Source organism: Talpa occidentalis, unplaced genomic scaffold, assembly GCF_014898055.3.
Source record: "Talpa occidentalis isolate TD23 unplaced genomic scaffold, MPIMG_talOcc4v2.1 talOcc4.5, whole genome shotgun sequence".
In the NCBI taxonomy this organism is placed as follows: Eukaryota; Metazoa; Chordata; class Mammalia; order Eulipotyphla; family Talpidae; genus Talpa; species Talpa occidentalis.
The window spans coordinates 130,134,342-130,155,474 of record NW_023604861.1 but is presented as its reverse complement, the minus strand read 5'-3'; the positions used below and the strand labels follow the sequence as shown (position 1 = coordinate 130,155,474).

General features: G+C 52.0%; 1 protein-coding gene across 1 annotated transcript; it reads left to right on the top strand.

Annotated features, from left to right (window-relative positions):
- Nucleotides 1-3,851: 3,851 nt before the first annotated feature.
- Nucleotides 3,852-4,490, top strand: RHOB (ras homolog family member B). The gene has a single exon (XM_037526957.2). The coding sequence runs from the start codon at nt 3,871-3,873 to the stop codon at nt 4,459-4,461; it is 591 nt and encodes a 196-aa protein (XP_037382854.1). The 5' UTR covers nt 3,852-3,870; the 3' UTR covers nt 4,462-4,490.
- The last annotated feature ends 16,643 nt before the right edge of the window (nt 4,491-21,133 follow it).

Sequence of the window (21,133 nt, the reverse complement as noted above, 5' to 3'; positions counted from 1 at the left end):
CAGTAAATGTTTATTAGTAAATAAATGATTATTACTTTTAATAATGTTTTTTTTTCACTGGGGAGAAATACATGGCTTTTGTGGTGAAAGTTGTTTTACATTTCTGTACATAATTAGGGAAAAAGGAGGCCCATTGTTATGTAAAGTGCTGGGGTTCCCAAGCCTTTCCCTGCTCTAATTTCTTTTTAGAAGTTACTATTTAACTAGAGAGGAATTAGTTTTTTTAGTGTATATATGAAAAAAAGTTATATATAAGTATGTATGCGAAGAATTTCTAAAGAACCTACTGTGAAACATTTAGGGTTTTACATCTTGTGAAAGATCTTAAAAATCATCATAAAATGCATACTTTTTGACTAGCTAAGATTTTAATGATCAGATAAACAATTTTATATAAATATATTATTAAATACTTTTTGATACAACATAAAATATATAAGATATGCTATAGAAAGTGTAGTATTTATTGTATTTATTGTGATATATATATATATTTTTTAGAAAAAGAAATCTGCAAATATTGCCACAAGGTGGCACTAAAATCTAATGAACACCCCCGCCTCTGGACTTGGAGGAGTTGAGAGGTGATTTACAGGGGTGCTGTGGGCCAGTGGACAAAACAAAAAGCAAAACAGATAAATCAAACAGAAGACTGGAGACAGATTAACAATCCCTTCTGTCTGAGGATCTTTCCCCTCTCCCTGGTGTGGGTATCTGCCGTACACAAATCAGTATGTTAATAAACTTAACTTTAAGTTTATAAACTGAACATTAAAATGATTTGTTCTCATAGACAATCGATTTTGGTCTTGCCTTCCAGTGGGGGTGCACAGCAAAGAGTGAGTGGAGGCAGGGAGGAGACAGGTACCTCACCCACTTTGGAGAAGTTAATCCTGCAGTGATGCCGTCTGCAGTAGCCAGTCTCCACGGAGCCTGTCAATGCACCTTGGATAAAAAAAGTGAATGCCATGAAAAGAAGTTGCTCCCAAACGTGGATTTTTCCTATTTGTTTACTTTGACACATTTACCAACTGGACATTCTCAGAAATTACTTGTGATATTGAAATTCAAGCTTGCAACACCTCAGGTAATAAACCTGGGAATCAGGAGATGAGTGAACTGAACAATTTTCTCAAATCTTTCTATTTTAGTCTTTTTTTCTTTCAAAAATATATGGTACAAAGTTTTACTTGCCTGATATCTTTTTAATATTTGACGCTTAAGAACATAGCCAAGATTCCCAAGCTCTGTAAGACCAAGGAAAGCGAGTAAAAATACACCTATAGTTTTGGCTAAAAGAAGAAAAATAAACATTTAGGTATGACTTTTCTAATATGCAGACTGAAAAAAAAAAAAAAAGGAAAACATTTTCAAATTGGAGGTCTAAACCAGTGACCAGAAAATACGTACTTTCTTTCCCGGGATGCCCTTGTGGAAAAATTATTTACTTGTTGACAGTTTCATTCCTTAGATCAGAAAAACAAATCCCAAACCAAAAAGTTAGACGTTGTCATGGGGCTAATCCAGTGAGAGCTTTGTAAGAGACGTCCTATAGGGCAGGCACTCCAGGCTAAGCCCGCTGATACCTGCCGGACCTGACTGGACCTGCGGTGTCCACAGAGATGGTATCTCCACATACCAACTCCATGCGAAAACAGTTGGCTGTGTTGGTTTGGTTGGATGATTGTTAAAGCAGAGTCTGGGGTTGAGGTAAGGGACCCCCAGAGAATACAACCAGGGTTCCTGAGCATTCAGGTTAATTCCCTGCAGCCACTTACTAGTCAGCTATGGTGTTAAGGCTTCAAATGCTGAGGTCAGACGAAATTTTGGCCCTGTGACAGGGTTGTCTTAGAAAGGCAGACTGATGAGGGGGTGACCGCCTCAGGGGGAGGTGGGTCTCCTCTTTGCTGAAAACCAGTGAGCAGCCCACGCCCTTACAAGGGGCCGGCTTACCTGTGCTGCTGGTACCTGACCCTTCAAGATTGGGCCTAACCAGAGCCATCAGGCAGGCTCACCGGGCCTCTCCCAGTTGCTGGGCTATGTTCTCTTCACTGCCACCTCTCACTTTGTTCAAACTCTTTCCCTTACCTTCCTGGCCTCCCCTCCCTCTTACCTCTTTTGCCCATTGGAGTCAGTTGATGGAGGTCCTTCCAGGTCAGAGGGAGGTTTCATCTCCTGCAGGAGCCACCAGTTAGGTAGATTAAATCCTGGTGCACAGCAGGTGACCAGGGACCTAGCCCCGCCAGACACTGGCTTCCTGGTCCCTGTCTGCAGGCCCCTCACCTGACCAACGGGGTGTGGGCTGCAGCTGGTACTGGCCACAGAGCCTGTCCTCGGCCTCACTGCTCGGACCCGCAGGAATCACCCCACCAGGGCCTAAGCTGCCTTCTGCCCGGTAACTCGCTGCAAGCGGATGTGAAGTTCACGGGTTAGCCTCGGCCTTCCCTTTCACGGTCCCTCCGTAGGATAAATGATTTTCAGGCTTTTCTGCCCTCCTGCCATTAGGCTTGCCCTGCCTGATGGGGCACCTGCATTTGTTACGTTGTTGTAAGTTGTGTTGTTAGCTTCTGTGGGCCATACCTGCAGTACTGGGATATTTGCCAAGAGAAGCAGAAGTAGGAGAGGCAGGTGAGAGAGAGAAGGGGAGAAAGAAGGCCAGAGAAGCCCAGAGCGAAGACCTGGGGGTGCTTGGAGGCCTGCCGGCCCCCCGCCTGCCTGTCCCTGGTTGCAGCTCTGTATTAAAAGCGCAGCAACAGCCTGAGGAAGCCACGGAGGGCTCAGGACTCCCCTTTACCGTCTGCTCCAATCATAGGAACCTGCTCGGTGGCCCACGCGGCCCCTAACCGTCCCGGAGCGGGAAGGCGCGGCCCCGGGGCTTGAGGGAGCCGGCGGGCGCCCCAGCCCGGCCCCCTGGAGAACCGAACCCGGGGCAGCCCTGGGGCAAGTCGGGGTGGGGGATGGGGGGCCGGCCAGCCGGGGAGGGGCCGGTTCTAGAAGAACAGAGAAAACAGAACCAAACCCCCAGGCTTGGAAACAAACATGTGCGTCTGTTTATTTAAAAATAAACCCAAGTTGGAGGCGCCGCCCCGCGCCCGCAGGTCGGCCACCCGCTGGGCGTCTGGCAGGAGGCCGGGCAGTTCGGAGAGGGAGGGGTCCCCAGCAGCCCCCCAAGGCGCCGCTCCCCACCCCAGACCCGCCGGCCCAGGCCCCCCGCGCTCCACGCAGCCGATCCCGCCCGGCCCGAGCGCGCGGGCCGCGGCCGAGCAGGGACACCCGGCGCCGCTCGGCCCCGCGCGGCCGGCGCAGACTCCCCAGGCGCCGCCTCTCCCAGCCCCGCGGCCCGGGCCGTCCATCAACGCCGCGCCCCGCCCCGCCGCCGCCGCCGGCCAATCAGCGCCGAGCTCCGCAGCGATGAGCTCAGCCGGCTCGCTCCCCATTGGCCGGCTATATTAAGAAAGTGGCCGGACTCTTTAAATAGCGGGCGCTGGGGCCGCAGCCCGCATCTGCCACCGCAGTCCGCGTCCGCGCGCCCCGGCCAGCCCAGGCGAGCGGGAGGGGCCCGGCCGCGTCCCCGCCCGGCCCGGCGAGTGCACAAAGGCGCCGGCCCGACCCCGGCCCCGGCCCCGGCCGCGGCGACAGGAGCGGCCCGCGCGCCTATGCCCGGGCGCCCCCGCCGCGGCGGCCCGAGCGCCCCGAGAGCGCGCGCCCCCGCGGGGCCCGGCTGCAGCCCGCGGCTCCGCGCCCCGCGGCGAGGCCCGAGGCGGGCGGCCCCCGGCGAGCGCCCCGAGGCGAGCGGCCGGCGCTGAGCGGCGAGCGGGGCGGCGGCGAGGCGTCCGCGGGGCCCCCCGGCGGCGCGGGCCCGGCGCGCGCATGGCGGCCATCCGCAAGAAGCTGGTGGTGGTGGGCGACGGCGCGTGCGGCAAGACGTGCCTGCTGATCGTGTTCAGCAAGGACGAGTTCCCCGAGGTGTACGTGCCCACCGTGTTCGAGAACTATGTGGCCGACATCGAGGTGGACGGCAAGCAGGTGGAGCTGGCGCTGTGGGACACGGCGGGCCAGGAGGACTACGACCGCCTGCGGCCCCTGTCCTACCCGGACACCGACGTGATCCTCATGTGCTTCTCGGTGGACAGCCCGGATTCGCTGGAGAACATCCCCGAGAAGTGGGTGCCCGAGGTCAAGCACTTCTGCCCCAACGTGCCCATCATCCTGGTGGCCAACAAGAAGGACCTGCGCAGCGACGAGCACGTCCGCACCGAGCTGGCCCGCATGAAGCAGGAGCCCGTGCGCACCGACGACGGCCGCGCCATGGCCGTGCGCATCCAAGCCTACGACTACCTCGAGTGCTCCGCCAAGACCAAGGAGGGCGTGCGCGAGGTCTTCGAGACGGCCACGCGCGCCGCGCTGCAGAAGCGGTACGGCTCCCAGAACGGCTGCATCAACTGCTGCAAGGTGCTATGAGGGCCGCGCGGCCCGCCTGCCCCTGCCGGCGCGGCCCCCCGCCCGGGCCGGCCCCCGCCAGCCCGGGGAGGGGGCGCCCGCGCCCCCCAGGACCCCACCGGGCCGCCCTCGGCGCGCGCACCGCGGCTCGGGCGCTGGGAGGCGGCGTGGGAGGCACCGGGTGCCCCTTCCAGTGTCCGCGTGCGCCCGGCTGGGTGGTGCCACAGGCCCGGCGCCCCGCTGCGTGCCAAGGGCCCCCTGAGCACCCTTCCCTGGAGAGCCGCGCCTCTTCAGGGTGCGTGGTTGTGTGTGTGTTCGACTCCCCCGCACTGCCTGCCCGTCTGCGCCCCGCCCCCGCCGCTGGTCCCCAGAGAGGAGCTTGGCGCCCGGGTGCGGCCGCGCCCCATCAGAGGTGCGCCCCCGAGCAGCGAGCGCCTGCTCTTCCTTGTCTGTAACATAGACCGCGGGAGCTGGGAGGGCTGGGGAGGAGGGGGTGTTGTATAAATATAGATATAATTTTATTTTCGGAGGTAGGATGGTGTTATTTAATGGTGGTGGTGGGTGGAGCGACAGGGCGCCGGAACAGCCCCCGCCCGCCCGGCCCGGGTCAGGCGCCCGCCCACGCGTGACCAGGACTCGGCCGGCTTTCCAAACCCCTGGGGAAGAACCTTGCGACTGACTTGGGGCTGAGAGGACGCAGCTTCCAGACTCCTGGGGAACCCCTCACCTGCCAGGCCGGAGAGGGCGCCTGTGCCGCGGGAGGTTTTTGCCATAAGCGAACTCTGTGCCTGTCCTACAAGTGAAAATTGTTTAGTCCAAGAAACTGATGTTATTTGATTTATTTAAAGGCTAAAACTTCTTTTTTTTTTTGGGAGGAATTCTTTGCACAACTGTTCATTGTTTGACACTTAATGCACTTGTCATTTGCATACGACGGTAGCATTCTGATGACACTTGTACGCTGTAACCTCATCTACTTCTGATGTTTTTTAAAAAAATGATGATGACTTTTAAAAAAACAAGGAGAGGAAAAAGAAACCACTAATTTTTGTTTTTGTTTTCTTGAAAAAAGTGGCAACACTGTTTTGTTGGTTTTTTTTGCGATTTTATTTGTGCAGGTATGCGCACTATTTTGATAAAGGGCAGTAGCAAGTATTAGGGCCTGTTTAAAACTCTTGTTTTCACAAGGCAGTCTCTAAAGCTATGTGAAGTTTTCTCTGCATCTCTGTACAGAGAATGAACCTGCCTGGTCTCACCTTTCGCCCCCTCCCTACCCCGCCCAGTGGTACTTCTACTAAACTGTTGTCTTGTTTTTTCATTTTTTAAATAAACTGACAAATGACAAAGTGGTGAGTTTATGATGTTTACATAAAAGTTCTATAAGCTGTGTATACAGTTTTTTTATGTAAAATATTAAAAGATTATGATGATGACATTTATACAATGGCTCCTGTGGTTCGTGTGTAAAAATATCCTTGTGAATTGGGGGCAAGGGAAGAATTCTGCTAGGGCAGGTCCTTCTTTTCTCGCCACCACCTCCATGTCCCCTTCTAATGCTTGCAGTGCGAATGACATCCCTTTGGGGGTGTGGGGGTTGGGTGGCCATGGGAGACGGTGGCACTGCTGTCCCAGCCCCAGAGGACCGTGGGTGAATTCCCAGGCACCCAGTGCCAACACCTTTGACCTAACATGCTCTGTTCTGCAGGTCTCGACAACACTGGTATACCTCCGGTCCCGAGGCCTTACATTGTCGTCCTTGAACGGTGTCAGTTGTGCTTTTTACAATTAGATAATAACATTTTGTGGCTGATAACCAGTTTGAGGCCAGGCTCTCTCTAGGAGCCTGGTTCTTGGGGTCCCTGCACATGGTCAACAGGTTACTTTGAACCTCATGAGCTTTGGGTGGTGGTTATTTTTGGGGCTGGAGCTCTGGGGTGGGACTGGGGGAGGACCGAATTTAGGAACTGATTCTTCTGTTGTCCAACTTTAACTGAAATGTGTGTATAGAACCTAGAATGTTCTGTCCTCAGTCCTGAGAATGGCCACATTGTGGATAGAACTGGCTGGAGTGTTGTTTGAAGTTGGACTGGCCACTTTTTGAGGTTGAGCTGCTCTAATTTCAGACACAGAGGCAACTGCTGTGGCCTCAGAACCAGAGAGGCGGTTTTGTTCTGCAGATCTTGTTAAAATCTGCTGCAGGCCTAATGGCTCAGACTTGCTGATTCGCAGCTGCTCTCAGGAAGGCAGTGAAGGGCCTGCCTCTCCCAGTCACCTAAGAAGCTCGGTTTTTCCTTTGTGCAGTCAGCACTTTCTGGGGTTTTTGGCAATAGTTGCGCCCCCTCCCTTGCCCTACCCCCTCCACACACACACCAGGGGCAGAGACAGAGATGCCCCCTTCTAAAGTCATTGGCTCTAAAGCTTGACCTTCTGTTCCCGTGTCTTTCCCCAGACTCCCAAGGGCTTATGTTGAAAGAGGAAAACTTTGGGTGGTGACCTTTCACCCACTTCAATCCGCAGTTACAGAGCCTTCTGCTGAGCAGGCCCAGTGGCCAACCAAGGGGAGCTGGGGGGCCTCTCCAGGCAGGGGCTGCTTCTCTGAGCAACTGCCTCACCCCTTCCCCAGCCCTCGGCCCCACTCACCTACATCCCCAGAGCCTACAACTTTTCTTCTTTGTTTTAAAGACAAAACTTCCCATTGAAAAATGAAATGTTGATTTGCAGGTTTTACAGTCAGCAAATCCTCTGGTGCCAGGGAGTGCAGGATCTGGAGAAGAGCTCAAGCTGGGGTTGAGTGTACCCCGCCAAGAGCCTGGAGACTCAGCGCTGAAAGGGCCTTTGCTAGGTCTCCCCCCCCCCCCTCACATCTGCTGGGCACCCCTAGCTGTCTGGTTTTTTAAATTTTTTATTTTGGGAAGACAACAAACCCAGATGACGCATGGCAGCCTGAGTTATGCTTGTTTTAAAATGCATGGCATTTAATAATCCTGCCGGAACACACTCTTCTTGCTGCATTAGGATCCGACTGGAAAGTATAAAGATGAATTGCTGTAGGCTGGAAAATCAATTAGGAAAAAGAGGTAAAACATCTGGTGTTACTCTTCGGATATGAAAATTCATTTTGCACATTTAAAATAAATGTGCTGAGTTCATTTAATTGCCTGTTGAAGGGTTTTGTGGAGAATAGTGGGGTGTTTCATTGATCTTGGGCATTTTATAGCGAGGGCACTGGCTTGAGTTCTCATTTAATCTTAATTTTAAATCAATCTGGATTGTATTTCTAAGGCTTCTTTCACAGGCATTTGAGCGTACCCAGAAGGTGGTTCTCAAACTTAAGTGAGCATCAGAATCACATGGAGGGCTGGTTAAAGCACAGCTGGTTGGGCCCACCCTGCCCTCCCAGGAGTCTCTGATCTAGTAGGATTGGGGTGGGGTCAAAAATTAGAATTTCTGGGCCTCTCCGGTGGCACAAAGGGTTAGGATGCAACCTATGAAGCTATCTGCAGCCACTGCAGCACAAGTTCAATCCCCGGCCAGGGAGCTACCCAAATGGCGCAGCAGACCTCCCCTGCCTCGCCCTCTGCTCCCCTTTGCAGTGTATTTCAGTCAGTCTGCCTGTTCTGTTCCCCACTCTATCGCTGATGAGTCCTCTTGCCCCCTCCCCACCTCTGGCCTGTGTCCCAGTGCTTGTATGCATTAAAAAAACTGAATTTCTAATAAGGTCCTAAAGGATGCTGTGTTGCTGATCTGGGGATCACTCTGAGAACCACTGGTGTAGAATAGGGAGTGTCCTTGTTAATCCCCAGAGGAGGGAGCTTCCTGTAGGAAAGGAGACGGAACGCCTCTGGCTCTGCAGCCCTGATTCTTACCCCACAGAGTCCAGGGCTTTCGGGGCTTCCCTTGTAGGATGAAGCACACACCACCATTATCTCCTCCATATTCTTGTGCCATGGGGGTTTTAATGTCCTTCTAGAGACCTATTTCTGCCATTCCTGGATTCAGAAAGCAACAGTGCTCTGGAATTCACTCAGCACTGGCAACCACTCACAGCTCTGCTAAGATGGATACCAAAGCAAATCGGACACAGTCCTATTTATTTCTGGTGCATGGATGGTTCTGGAAATGCAATCACTGAGCTTTCAACTCCAGCATGCTCATATGGAGACAGCAGGCCCAGGGCACAGCAGGAGCCCAGGGGAAGCTGGGAGGACTACACAGAGAGACCAGTTGAGATGAGTCTTACAAGTGGGTGATGTGCAGGAGACAATTTCTTTATGCAGACAATTTCTTTATTTCTTTATGCATAAAGAACCTGGGTCTATAGGTTCCACATCTGAGGGTTGAACCAACTGCGGATGGAAAATGCATGATGTAGTCAGGCTGACCATGGTTGAGTCGGGACTGAACATGGACAGACTTATTTTTCTTGTCATTATTCCCTAAGTAACATAGTACAGCTTTTTACCCAGTGTTTGCATTGTGTTTGGGATGAGCGGCAGCCTTGAGATGATCTAAAGCATACAGGAGGGGATCCTCCCCGGTGGCGCAGCAGTTGAGCACTGGGTTGCAAAGCTGCCCGAAGCCTTCGCAGAGCCGGTTCGATCCCCGGCTGCTCCCCGGCCACCGGAGGAGGGTCCCACATGGCGCGCAGACCTCCCCTGCCGCCCGCTGCTCCCCTCAGCAGTGTACTTCGGTCCTTCTGCCTGCTCTGCTCCCCGCTCTGGCTCTGGTGAATTCTCTCACCCTCCCGCGCTTCTGACTGTAGCCAGTGCTTGTATAAATAAATAAATAAATCTTTTTAAAAAATTAAATAAAGCATACAGGAGGCATGTATACACCATCTTACATACGAGACTAGAGCTCTCGTGGGCTTCTCCTTGGGGGTCCTGGAAACTACTCCCTACGGATACCAGGGAACGGCTGTGTAACTGTGGGGTCTGAACTCTGGGGAATAAAGCTCTCTTAGGTGAGAACTGCTTCTGGTCTTAGCCCCTCTGGCATCCATTTCTTCAGTCAAGAAGAATAATGTTACCCAGCCAAGTCAAACTCAGCCTCTCCCCTCCCTCCTTCCACACACAGGCCAGGAGAGGAGGCTGGTGGGGAGGCGCCATTGTTTCCTCTGTGCCTTCCAGGGATGCAGGCGGGCACAAGGGCCAGCTTTGTGATAAGAAGCTCCTGGGAAGCAGGCAGCCTGGGCTCGGAGGCGGCGCCGCCACAAAGGGACCTTGTCTCCAGCCTGTGGGGGACCGACCCTGTCCACCGTCCTTGATCTCTCCCCTGACCAGGCACTCAGTCTGCCCAACTCCCAGCAACCCCTTTCTGGCCAGGGAGGAAAGCGTCGGAGGCCCCTCCGTCATCCCTTCTTCATTCTTTCAGTCGACAAATGTTTATTGTTGAACTTGGGACCCAGTAAACAACTAAGCAGACACGGTGCCTTCCACTGAGAACCCTGGCCCAGCAGTGCATCTAGACAAGCCGTAATGACTGCTCTATGCCCTTATCTGTATTGATTTATTTAATCTCTGTATTAGTTAGTTATTGTTGCATAACAAATTATCCCCAAACTGGGGACTTAGGGCAATGCTTATTACCTCACGGTTTCTTTGGTTCAGGAATCCAGGTACAGCCGACTGCACTCGCCAGTCCTGTGCTGAACGCGTCCTGCTCAGAGTCTCTCTGAAAATTGTAATCCGGTGTTGGCTGGGCCTGGGTTTATCTCTACTGGAGGAAAGATCTGCTCCTGCTACCCACTCACCTGGTCGCTGGCAGATGACGTTCCTCCTTGGGCGCCGCCCCACAGGTGCCTTACCTGTAGGCGCCTCTCCATGGGATACTCACACCCTTGACAGAGAAGTGGGTGAGGCAGGAGTCAGGCTTCTACAGCCTAATCTTGGAAGTGGCATCTCTTCGCTTTTGCTGTATTCTGTTTGCTAAAAGCAAGTAATTGGTCCAGCCCACATTCAGTGGGGATGCCCCAAGGGCCTGCATCCCAGAAGGAGGGGTTGTTGGGAGCCATTTTAGAAGTAGTCCAGCCTAGTCCCCCGTCTGCTTCTGAAATAGACACTGTTCCCTCATTTACTATTACAGGAACTGAGCCTTGGACAGGCTAAAGAACTTCTTTGTGGTCACAAACTGGTATGGATTTGAACCCAAGTGGACCGACACAAGGATTAACCCTTTCGTATATGGTGAAATAATGACTTGGGAAAAAAATCACCCTGACTGCAGTGCGGAGGGTAGGTTGGAGGGGGGCGGACAAGAAGATCGTCGAGGAAGGCTGTGCCCTGGTCTAGGCAGAGAAGAGAAGGCATGAGCACCGGGAGGAGAGGGCACATGGAATGACATCCAGGAGGCAGGAGGTGTGGGAATGAGGGGGGCACTCCTCCATGCTGACCCCCAGCACTCTGGTTGGGGGGACGTGGAGCATGCTGATACCATTGTTTAAAATAAGAATGCACGGAAGATGAGCATTTGGAGAGAGAGCACCGGATAGCTTCGTCTTGGTTTGAGTTGAATGTCGAATGTTGGGTTTGTTTTGGATACACCAAGTGTGAGGTACCTATGGAAATGACTTCTATTCTCTCATCCTCAGCCCCTCCCTTCCCCCACCACGATCTGGATGGAGCTAGACTTCTGTGTGCTCCTCATGTCATGAGGCAAGGCCACCATCTCTATGGGTGAGAAGCCTCCTCTGGAGAGAGGGTGCATTCATCAGGCCGCCCTTCCTTGGAAGATGGGAGTCCTGGGATAGGTCGATGGCCTTGGACAGTGGACCTTAGGCAACGGGAAAGTCCTGTACGCCGCTTCCCTTGGAAGACCCTTTCTAGATTAGTGTAAGGTATTGCTGGCTGGTGATGGCTTTGGGGAGGGGAGGAGGCCTTTGCTTGAAGTTGGTGGCCCAGCTAGGGCAGAGACCCTCTGGAGCCATCCAGGCCAGTGAGTTTTAGGAGAAACCACATCTAGTGACCAATTGTAGGTTATACCTGGTGGATAATTAATTCCCTCTGTTTTTTGGGAATCTTCAATGAAGTTTTGCTATAGGCTCTAGACTGGCTTTAGTTCTGCTGTGAATATTTAAGAAAAGAATATTTACCCATACCCACAGGTTTGGGTAAGAGAAGCAATATTTCTAAGGGTTTCTTCCATGATGGTTTCAGCTGAGGTCAGAGTGTGTATCCTAAGAATGCAGACATTCTAGGATGACAGTTGCGGCGGTGAGGGTCTACTGCTCCCATGGGTGGCAGCTAATGCCTGAGAGACGGTAAGCTAAATGGGCTCCAGTACGCATGTAGAGCAGTGCTCTGTCACTGCTGTGTCCATAGTGCCCAGTATGGTGCTTGGCCCAGATCAGGACCTCAGTGAGAGGTAGTAGAATGAATTGGTTAATTAGAGTGGTAGTAGAATTAATTAATTAAAGAGGAAAGAGATTTAGGGAGTGCCAACTTCTAAGAGACCTGAGGAAGTGACAACAGCCGCTGTGGGGAATGAAAGGAAGGTGGTTCAATAATGATTGGACTAGGGTTCATCCTTTATATTTTATAGCCGAGTAGCACCCCACGTTACATGTATACATGCCACGTCTTCTTTGTTCGCTCAGCCATCCGTGGCATTGAGGTTGTTGTTCCCATATCTTGACTCTTGTAAATAATGCTGCCATGAACAGAGGGGTGCACATATATCTCTTCATATTGTTGCTTTTGTAGTCTTCAGGTAAATACCCAGAAGTGGAGTAGCTGGATCAGATGGTATTTCTAGTCTTAATATTTGAGGAATCACAATGCTGGTTTCCGTGGCAGCTGCACCAGGTTGCCTCCCACCAACAGCAGACAAGGGCTCCCTTTCTCCATCTGCTCACAACCCCTGCTCTTTCTTGTCATTTTGATAAGAGTCATTCTAACAGGTGTGAGGTGATGTCTCATTGTGGTTTTATGACAGCAGAGAATGATAAACACCTTCTGACTTCACTCATCTGTGAAATATAAAGAAACAAAGCAAACAAACAAAACAAAAACAAACGATTTAGAGAACAGCTTGGTGGTTACCAGAGGGGAAGGGATTTGGGGGAGTAGGTGAGATGGTTATTCTACATGGTGGGTGGAAACTGGACTTGGGGTGCTGAGCATGATAAAGTGTATACAGATGTGGAGTTATAGAGCAGTACACCTGAAACTTAGATGAGGTCAGAAACCCATTTGATAAAAACAGCACAAAGCAGAATGACTGGGCTGCATAGGGGGGCCACAGTCAAAATAGAACAAAGCAGGCACGTCTGTTTTGACCCACCCGAGTTCTGTGTGATGCAACAAGCACAAGGAATTGGCTGTTTTCCTTGCAGAGGTTTTGTCCTGGGGAGTAAAGGAGGGGGTCCTTTAAGGCTGGGCTTGGGGCACTGGCTCCAGCAGCTGAGAGACAGCCTGCTCTGGCCCCCACCCTGAGCAGAAATGACATTGAGCTCTACCTAGCTGGGTCCTTGGGGAAATCTTTCCAGTGATCCTGGGATGAGCAGGCAGCCAGCACCTCCCTAGGACCACCTGGGTGGCTGCAAGTGCTCACGCCTGTCCCTGTGGGCTGGGATTCAAGTGGTGCAGGGAGCCAGGCAGCTCTGGATTCTGGGTTGAGAGCCTGGCACGACTTGCCTGTGTTTTCCATTTTAGAAAACATGATCTGAACGGGCAGTTTTAGCAGTTAAGGAACCAGGCAGGGGTTTTCATTGACTCCGGGTGACCTGTCTCCCAGATGTCATTTGAAGCTATTTTTCTTGTCCCTTCAGTCCTGAAAAGGGAAGAAACAAATCTACGAGAAGCCCATTCCTCATTGCTTTGTTAATGATTGATTTCACTTGATTCCAGAACTTGTTTGACCTTTGAATAAACAATTGAAACCTTCTGGAGGCACCTAAAAGGAATGCAGGAATGCATTTGCTATTTAATGGCTAGGAAGATTATAAATGGGATGCTGACAGAATAAAAAGTATTATTTATATGAGTGCTAAAAAAAGTCACTTGTAAAATTGCACAATCGTCAGTAATGGCCAAATATGGGAACATGTGATATCTGGTCGCATAACCAGGCTGACTCTGTAACGGGAAGATCCCTTCATTGGTCCCCTTTCCTCAAGGTTGAGAAATTTGTGCTTCAACATCTCCTCCCAGGAAGTCTTCAGCATTGTAGGCCGCCTGGAGAGTCAGATCAGAGGCATAAAGTTACAGCAACATACTGAGGCGGCCCGGGCTCTCAGAAGGTGTGTCTGGCTGTGCCGAGGGAGAACTCGCCAGTCTTTACTTCGAGGGTAATGTTGAAATTACATCGTCTAGCTGGTTATCCGCCAAATTTGAAAGAACGAACACAAATGCAATGCAGTGAAGGCACAAACAACTCAACGGAAAGAAGTGCTAGCCGGGCTTCGACAGGCAGGGGTCTTTCAGCAGCTGTTACGATCCTTCCTTCTGTGACCGAGTGGTTACCTGGCACACAGCCTCGCTCCCTCATCACAGAGGGTGCAGGAGGGCCAGCACCGGCTCGGAGGGTGCATGCAGCAGTGGCCTTGAATGACATCAGCTTGGGCCGTGAACCCACCTGGGTCAGTGCAACCCTCCCATCCTCAGCTGGGTGCCCAAAGATTTTGCAGCTCATGGGTTGACTGGGGATCTCAAGAAAGAGGGTCAGGAGAGGAGCAGCAGTGGCGTGGGCCATGTGCCACCCCCAACCTCCCACAGCGCCTGCCCCACTGCTCTGCTCACCTCCTTTGGCTGCAGGCGAGGCCTGTAGTTCCTGGGGCAAACCAGGACTATATGGCAGAAGTCCTGCTCTAGAGGGCTGTCACTGTCTGTGCGTTCTTGGGTCAATTCCTTCTACCCTCTTCTGCCCCAGCTTCTTTATTTGTAGAATGGAAATAATTTTGAAGATTAAACAAGATCAAACAGAGTGCTTGGCACAGAGCCCAGCTCATTCTAAGCCCTCAATAAATCTTGATTACCTTCCCTCTAGTGGATTCATCTTCAGCACAACCTAGAAGTGGAATAAATCTTGCTAAATATATGAGTGTATAATAATAACAATGCTTTTGTTTATCAAAGACCTTTTCAATTGTGAGTTCCCCAGGGTATCACAAGTACTCATTTTTTGCAACTGCACTATCTCCCTCCTGTCTGGCACATAGTAGGAGCATACTAAGTTGTTACTAAGTTGCTAAGTAATAGTTTGAGGGTACTTGATAAATTAGAGATTGCACGGGATGAACTTGGTATTCAGGGAAAAAATACCCACATTAGGTCCCAGAGGAAGTGGTAGCAGAAACATCCAGCCTCCCTACCCCACAGCCCCCTCCCCCAGTGCTGACGGGAAAGCTGCAGGGCCCTGGGGACCAGCAGGCTTTCTTGCTAGGAGCCCTGTGCTCTGGTAGTCAGCTGAGACCGGACAGGAACTATGCCAGTCTGCTGACCAATGACTCATAATAAGGAGCAGGGGCAGAGCAGGGGTGAACCCGCCCAGTGTCACTTTGCTGATACCATCACAGATGAAAGGAGAGTCGATACCTTCCCCAGGTGAAGCCCAAGCCAGGAAAAATGCTGTCCACTCCTATGTGATCAAGAAACACATGCTAAATAGATCCAGTGTCAGCCGTGAGCGTGCAGGCCCCAGCCTCTGATGCAGTAACCGAACGCAGCACTCTCGGCCTCATACACGGCTCAGCAACACCGTCAGCCCCTCCATGGGCTGAGAAACAAAGGAACGGGGAGACAGATCATCTGACCACAGCGCCCCTGAGAGCAGGATCCCAGAGCGCTAGTTCTGCAGGAGTTTACCAAACTCACCGCAAGTGAGCTGGTAATTGCTTTATGTCTGGGCAAACTGGTTCTCCTGGCACGGAGGTAGGAGCCGGGCTTAATTAGACTGCAGGATTAGACTGGAGCAGAGGCCTTTGTTCAGGGCTGGCTCCAATGTTGTTTTTTTACTTTCTTGTTAAATAAGAACAAAAAAATTGTATAGTCGCAAGCACAGGGCAGGGGAGCAGTATGGAATCCTCACTCAAAGGTAAATCCTTTCGTGTTCACCCTCCGCACATTCCAGTTTTTTCAACTGAGACCGAACTTGAGATCCTGTAATGCTTGACCTTGACAGGGCCTGGGGCTGTGTCTCGGGGGTGGGGAGGGTGGGCTGGCTGCTGGGTGGACACTTGGCTGCTCCCCTCTTACTTTGGCAGATTTTCTCCAAGTGACTTGGAAATAGATGCCTGAATCAACTCAACTGGGCCAAACACTGGGTCTGTGGCCCGGCGACTCCAGGTCTGGGGAGGTTGTGCTCTGGTGGCGAGCAGAGGAAGGGTCAGGGTGTTATGAGGCTCAGCTTGTTAGGAAGCACAAGGTCCCATTTCAGGGCTCAGGCTGCAAGTGGCCTCTGGGCCCCAAGCTGGCTTTTGACGTGTCCTCTTCAACCACGTTCAAATTCACCAGGCCCCGCCTTGGACAGTAGGTCAGGAGTTAAGATGCCATTTGAGTTCAACGAGGCAGAGCTGGTTCTGAACTTGCTTCTAGAGGGCAGAGGGCCCGCCCCTCAGATCCTGGTGGTCCAGAAGTTGGACTAGAGACTGAATCAACTGGATTCAGGTCTTATTGAAAAAAATTGGGGTAGGGGAGCTCCTCTCAAAGGCAGGCTAAAGGACCACATGTGGGATTTGACCCATGTCCCATCTGGACCTATGGTTCCCCCATTATCATCATGCCCTGTGATGGGGGGAGGGGTGGAGAGAGAGAGATGGAGGGGGGAGGGTGAAGGAGAGGCCCAGGACTCAAAAGTGAGGGCATTTGAAAGTTCTTCCTTGCGGAAGGACTGGGGCTACTTCTTCTGGGGGGACTGTCTACCTCTTTTTATACTAGTCATTGTGCCTTCAAGGGATAAGGCCTATCTTGGTCCAGTTCATCCTCCTGGGCCATTGCTGCTCTGGGCCCAGGGCTTGTGGGAGGAGGAAGGTGTGAAGAGCCACCCTCTCTCCCATGTTTTCTAAAATCAAGATCTTGGGGGGCCTCCCTGGTGGTGCAGGGGTTAAGACGCAACCTATGAAGCAATCCTCAGCCACTTCAGCACGAGTTCGATTCCCAGCCGGCCAGGGAGAAACCCACATGGTGGACAGACCTCTCCTGTCTTGCCCGCTGCTTCCCTCAGTAGTGTACTTTGGTCCGTCTGCCTGTTCTGTTCCCCACTCTGTCTCTGGTGAATCCTCTCACCCTCCCGCATATCTGGCCTGTACCCCAATTCTTGTATAAAATAAATCTTAAGCGGGCCTCCCCAGTGGCGCAGCGGTTGAGCGCTGGGTTGCGAAGCTGCCCGCCACCTCTGCGGCGCCGGTTCGATTCCCGGCTGCTCCCCAGCCACCGGAGGAGGGTCCCGCATGGCGCGCAGTCCTCTCCTGACGCCCGCTGCTCCCCTCAGCAGTGTACTTCAGTCCTTCTGCCTGCTCTGCTCCCCGCTCTGGCTCTGGTGAATTCTCTCACCCTCCTGCGCTTCTGACTGTGCCCAGTGCATGTATAAACCAAAAACAAAACAAACAAATAAGTAAAGAAATAAGACATGCCTCTAGAAAATTAAAAAAAAAAAAATCTTAAAAAAAAAAATAAGAAAGTACTCGTAGAGAAGGAAAAAAAAAAAAAAGATCTTGGGCCCATTCCTGCCCCCCTTGTATGTCTTGCTCACTCTCACTTCACTTGTTCACAGCAGAGTTGGCTGCAGAGCATCTAGACCATGTTCGGGACCCAAAGGTGTCCAATCTATCTGCACATGTGGGTTGTACACCTACTGTGTGCTGTGAGCAGGTGCTGTGGGGACAGCAGAGCACCCAGCTAAACCCCTCAATCTGTAAGCTCTCTGTGGCAATGCTTCCTTCATCATCTTGGTATTTCCGCAAACACCACTGGGCACGGCTGTCCCTTCCAGCATTTGTTTCCCAGGAACATTTATGTATGTGTATATATATATACTGTTTAAAGGGCAGTTCTCCTGGGTACTGGGCCTTTGGGGTCTAGGCAGGTATTGCTCTGCAGGCACTGGGGGTGAGCATTGTGTCCTGTCGAAGCCTTTCCTTGACCTCTCGAGATGGAGTAGGCTAGCTCTTCCTGTGCTTTCTAGCACTTTACCTTATCCTTGTCCCAACACTCATCTTGCACATACTAAAAGACACCTCCCCCCTCCCCTCCCCCCATCTGGGAGTCCTTGAGGACAATTCTGTGCCCATCCTGCTGGCTGGACATGGAAGGTGGGCTGGGAGCATCTGGGGGTGAATGAGTTGATAGGTCATCTCTGTGTGGGGCCTCAAGGACAGAACACCCCAAAGAAGTTCTAGGGAAGATTTTGGCTCAAAGAAGAACATGCTAGCAACCAGAAGAGTACAAAAGTTCATGAGTTGAAGGTCATGAGGCCCTGTCATTGAACATGTTCATACCACAGCTACATGACCCCATCCAAGGTGTGGGGGAGGGATTGCAGGTAACAGATGGGGTGATGCTCTCAAAAGGCAGAAACTTCCTCGGGTGCTAGCAAAGAACAGGCCTTTGTGCAGGACCAGGAGAGGGGGCCTGGAGCTAACTAGGGGCACTGGAGAAGTCCCCACACCTGAGTGGGTATCCAAGTCTACCGAAGAGAGCTCAAATGTGGGCTGCCTCTTCTGACCTCCCCTACTCCCTATTCTCACAGCAAGTAGTTCCTTCCTTATTGCTCTCCTCCCTCTTGGAGGGTCATTAACAATAGGACTCTCCTCTAAGAGGTGACCTCCTGGAGCATGGGTACCATGCATCTACACCTGGGGCTAGCATAGATTCCGAACAGACATTTGTTAAGCAGACTGAACGAGGACCTTCTTGTAAGGCAAGAGCTCAGGGCCCCGCTGTGGAGGCCAAAATAGAAAATGTGGAAAAATTCAAAGAACAATTTAGTGTTGACCCAGACGGCTCTCCGAGGACCAGGCTGGTCATGAAGGTGCTGACTCAGTCGGTGGCCTGCAGGTCGTCTCAGAAGGACTCTGGGAAGGACCCAGACAAGATGCTTCCCCTGCCGGAAGGTTAGCTCCATGAAGGCACTACCTTTGGTCCCTGCTGGGGGCCTGCTTGTGGGATGGAGGTACTTTAAGCTCTTTAGCCATTGTGGCTTGTTTTCTTAACTCCGATCGAAATGGTGTTAACTTGTCCTCAAACTCTGAAGGTGAGCTGCACTGGGAAAAGTTTCCAGAGTCAGGGAACACCCACAGACAGGGCAGTTGTGTGTGGATCAGGTGGGGCTTGGATTAAGGTGATGCTCTTGCCATCTTGAAATTGTTAATACTTTTTTTTTTTTTTAAGATTTATTTATTTGTTTATACAAGCATTGGGTACAGTCAGAAGTGCAGGGGGTGAGAGAATTCACCAGAGCCAGAGTGGGGAGCAGAACAGGCAGAGTGATGAAATACACTGCTGAGGGGAGCAGCGGGCGGCAGGAGAGGTCTACACGCCATATGGGACCCTCGCCCGTCGGCCGGGCATCGAACAGGTGCTGCAGAGGCTGCAGGCAGCTTCACAGCCCAGCGCTCAACCGCTGAGCCACCAGGGGAGGCCCATGTTAATACTTTTTGAGCCAGGAGCCCCACATTTTAATTTCACACTGGCAGGCACCTGTTCAGCCTGCAGAAGTGGACACTGTCAATCCACTCGTGAGCTGGGCAAAGAGAGGAAGAGGCTTCTGCTCTGGACACACATCCACAAATGGGCTTGCCCTGTGGCCTTTGGGCAGCTTCCAGGGGCTCCTGGGCAGCATTCAGCATCTGTGGGACCGTCTCCCCTTTGATGCCTGGTCTGAATCTGCAGCTGCTTCTGTTGTTTGCCTCCATCTGGCCTGAAGCGACCTCAGGGAGTGGCGGGGCAGCCAGAGACCTCATGCCTCTTGTGTTGGCCAGTGTGCTGTCTCTGGCGTGGGGTGGGCGCTTTCCCTGCTAGTCAGACATTTTCCTGGCCCGAGTCAACAGTAACCTCGCAGGTAAGATTCTCACAGGAGCACCCCAACTGACCCCCTCTTTCAAAGAAGTTAAGGCATTTCTCTGGCTTGCTTGGAGGACATTACAGTTGTTGACATAACTATACAACTTTGGAGGGTGTTCAGAGGCACTCCAAGAGTGTCCCTTTCTGAGGTCAGCCACGTTCTAGTTCTTGAGGATTTCTCCCTCAGAATGGCTTGACTGATAGGTGGAGTACCTTGTCAGGGTGGGGCAATTTTTTTCTCCTGCTGGTTCAAGAATGCTGGTCTTGATGGGCTAGAGCCCTCCAGCCATGCATGAAGTCCATTCATTTCTCTCAGCAAGCCCAGTGAGTTTCCACACTTGTCAGGTGGGCCACCTGGGACTGGAGTCTGACGGGGAGAGAACACCTTTCCATCCCCAGGATCTGACCCCTCTCTGTCTGTTGGACATCTGGTCGCTGGAAGAGCTGCGTTCCGTCCTGAGAAAAGCTGCTTTCCTCTGCGTCTGGAGCACAGACAGGTAGGATGGAAGGGCTCTGGTAAGGAACCCCGAAAGCCACCCCCACGTGGCCAGCACCTGCTGCCTCTGGGACGGAGCCCGGCGTATGGGCAGGTTCACCATGTCCTTGAAGGCTGCTGCGGAGTCTCCAGGGCGGTTATGTATCCAGCTGCGGTCAAGAGGACATGTCCTTGGAGTGCTCTCCTGGGCTCTCTGGCTGAGGTGGGGTCTCATGGGCAGCACAGGCGCATGACCAACTTTTGGAGGTGGCCCAGGAGAGTTCTTCACCTTTCTACTGCTCCTTGGAACACTAAAGATGGGAATAACCAATGAATAGACAATGAAAAGTGGGGCGTTTCAAAGTCAATGTCATTATTAGAATACAGTTTTTTCCCTGTAAGATACTATTGTTTTAAGTGTTCATAGACTGCCAGAAATGGGAGGGGAACTAGAGGCCATTCAGTCAGACCCCCTCATTTTAAACATGGAAAATTGAGGTTTGTAGAAGTTGGGGGTTGCCTGAAGTGATGGAGCAGAAATAAGAGTCCAGATCACCCTTTGTGACCCCCTGTCCTTTTCCAATGAAAAGTTCTTAGGTATTTGAGTTAAAGGCCTGAGGAGTGACCGCAACAGGCGGCGCTGTCTTCAGGACATTGGCCGTAAAACCTAGTAGGTTTGATACATGTTCTTTCATGTCATCATGGATTCATCGCTGAGCCACTGCCTTGCACCAGCCCCTGTCAGAACTAGGAATGTCTAGTCAAATCAGGGCCCGGGTCCTGAAAGGCCACTTGCACTAGAAGAGCACGCGTGTGTGCACATGTGTGCCCCAGCGAGTGCCCCTGGAAGACTTCGTCATACCCTCGTGGAGACGATGCAGCCAGGAGACCTGCTCCGAGAGTTCGGTGACTTTGGTTCAGTGACTTTGGCCGGCAGAGGAGTTAACACAGTCCCAGAGCCCCAGTGTTACGGAGCAGCCCCGATATAAAACGGGTTCCTAGCTGTGGGTCCTCACCTGTGCACTTCAAAGGGACTTATTTATACTCCACTACAGGCACATACAAAAGGTTAATAAAAGGTTTATTTACAAGGGAAAGGGAAATGAGGAAATGTACAACTCAGGGAGAAAATGGGGAAATAAAGTCTTTAATGCGTCCTACCCGATGCCTGGAAACCCAAAGGCACTCCCAGAGCTGGCCGGATGCTGCGAGCTGGCGGGGA

What these genes read in the sequence shown, in the direction of transcription:
- RHOB (XM_037526957.2), top strand. Translation starts at nt 3,871, where the DNA reads ATGGCGGCCATCCGCAAGAAGCTGGTGGTGGTGGGCGACGGCGCGTGC.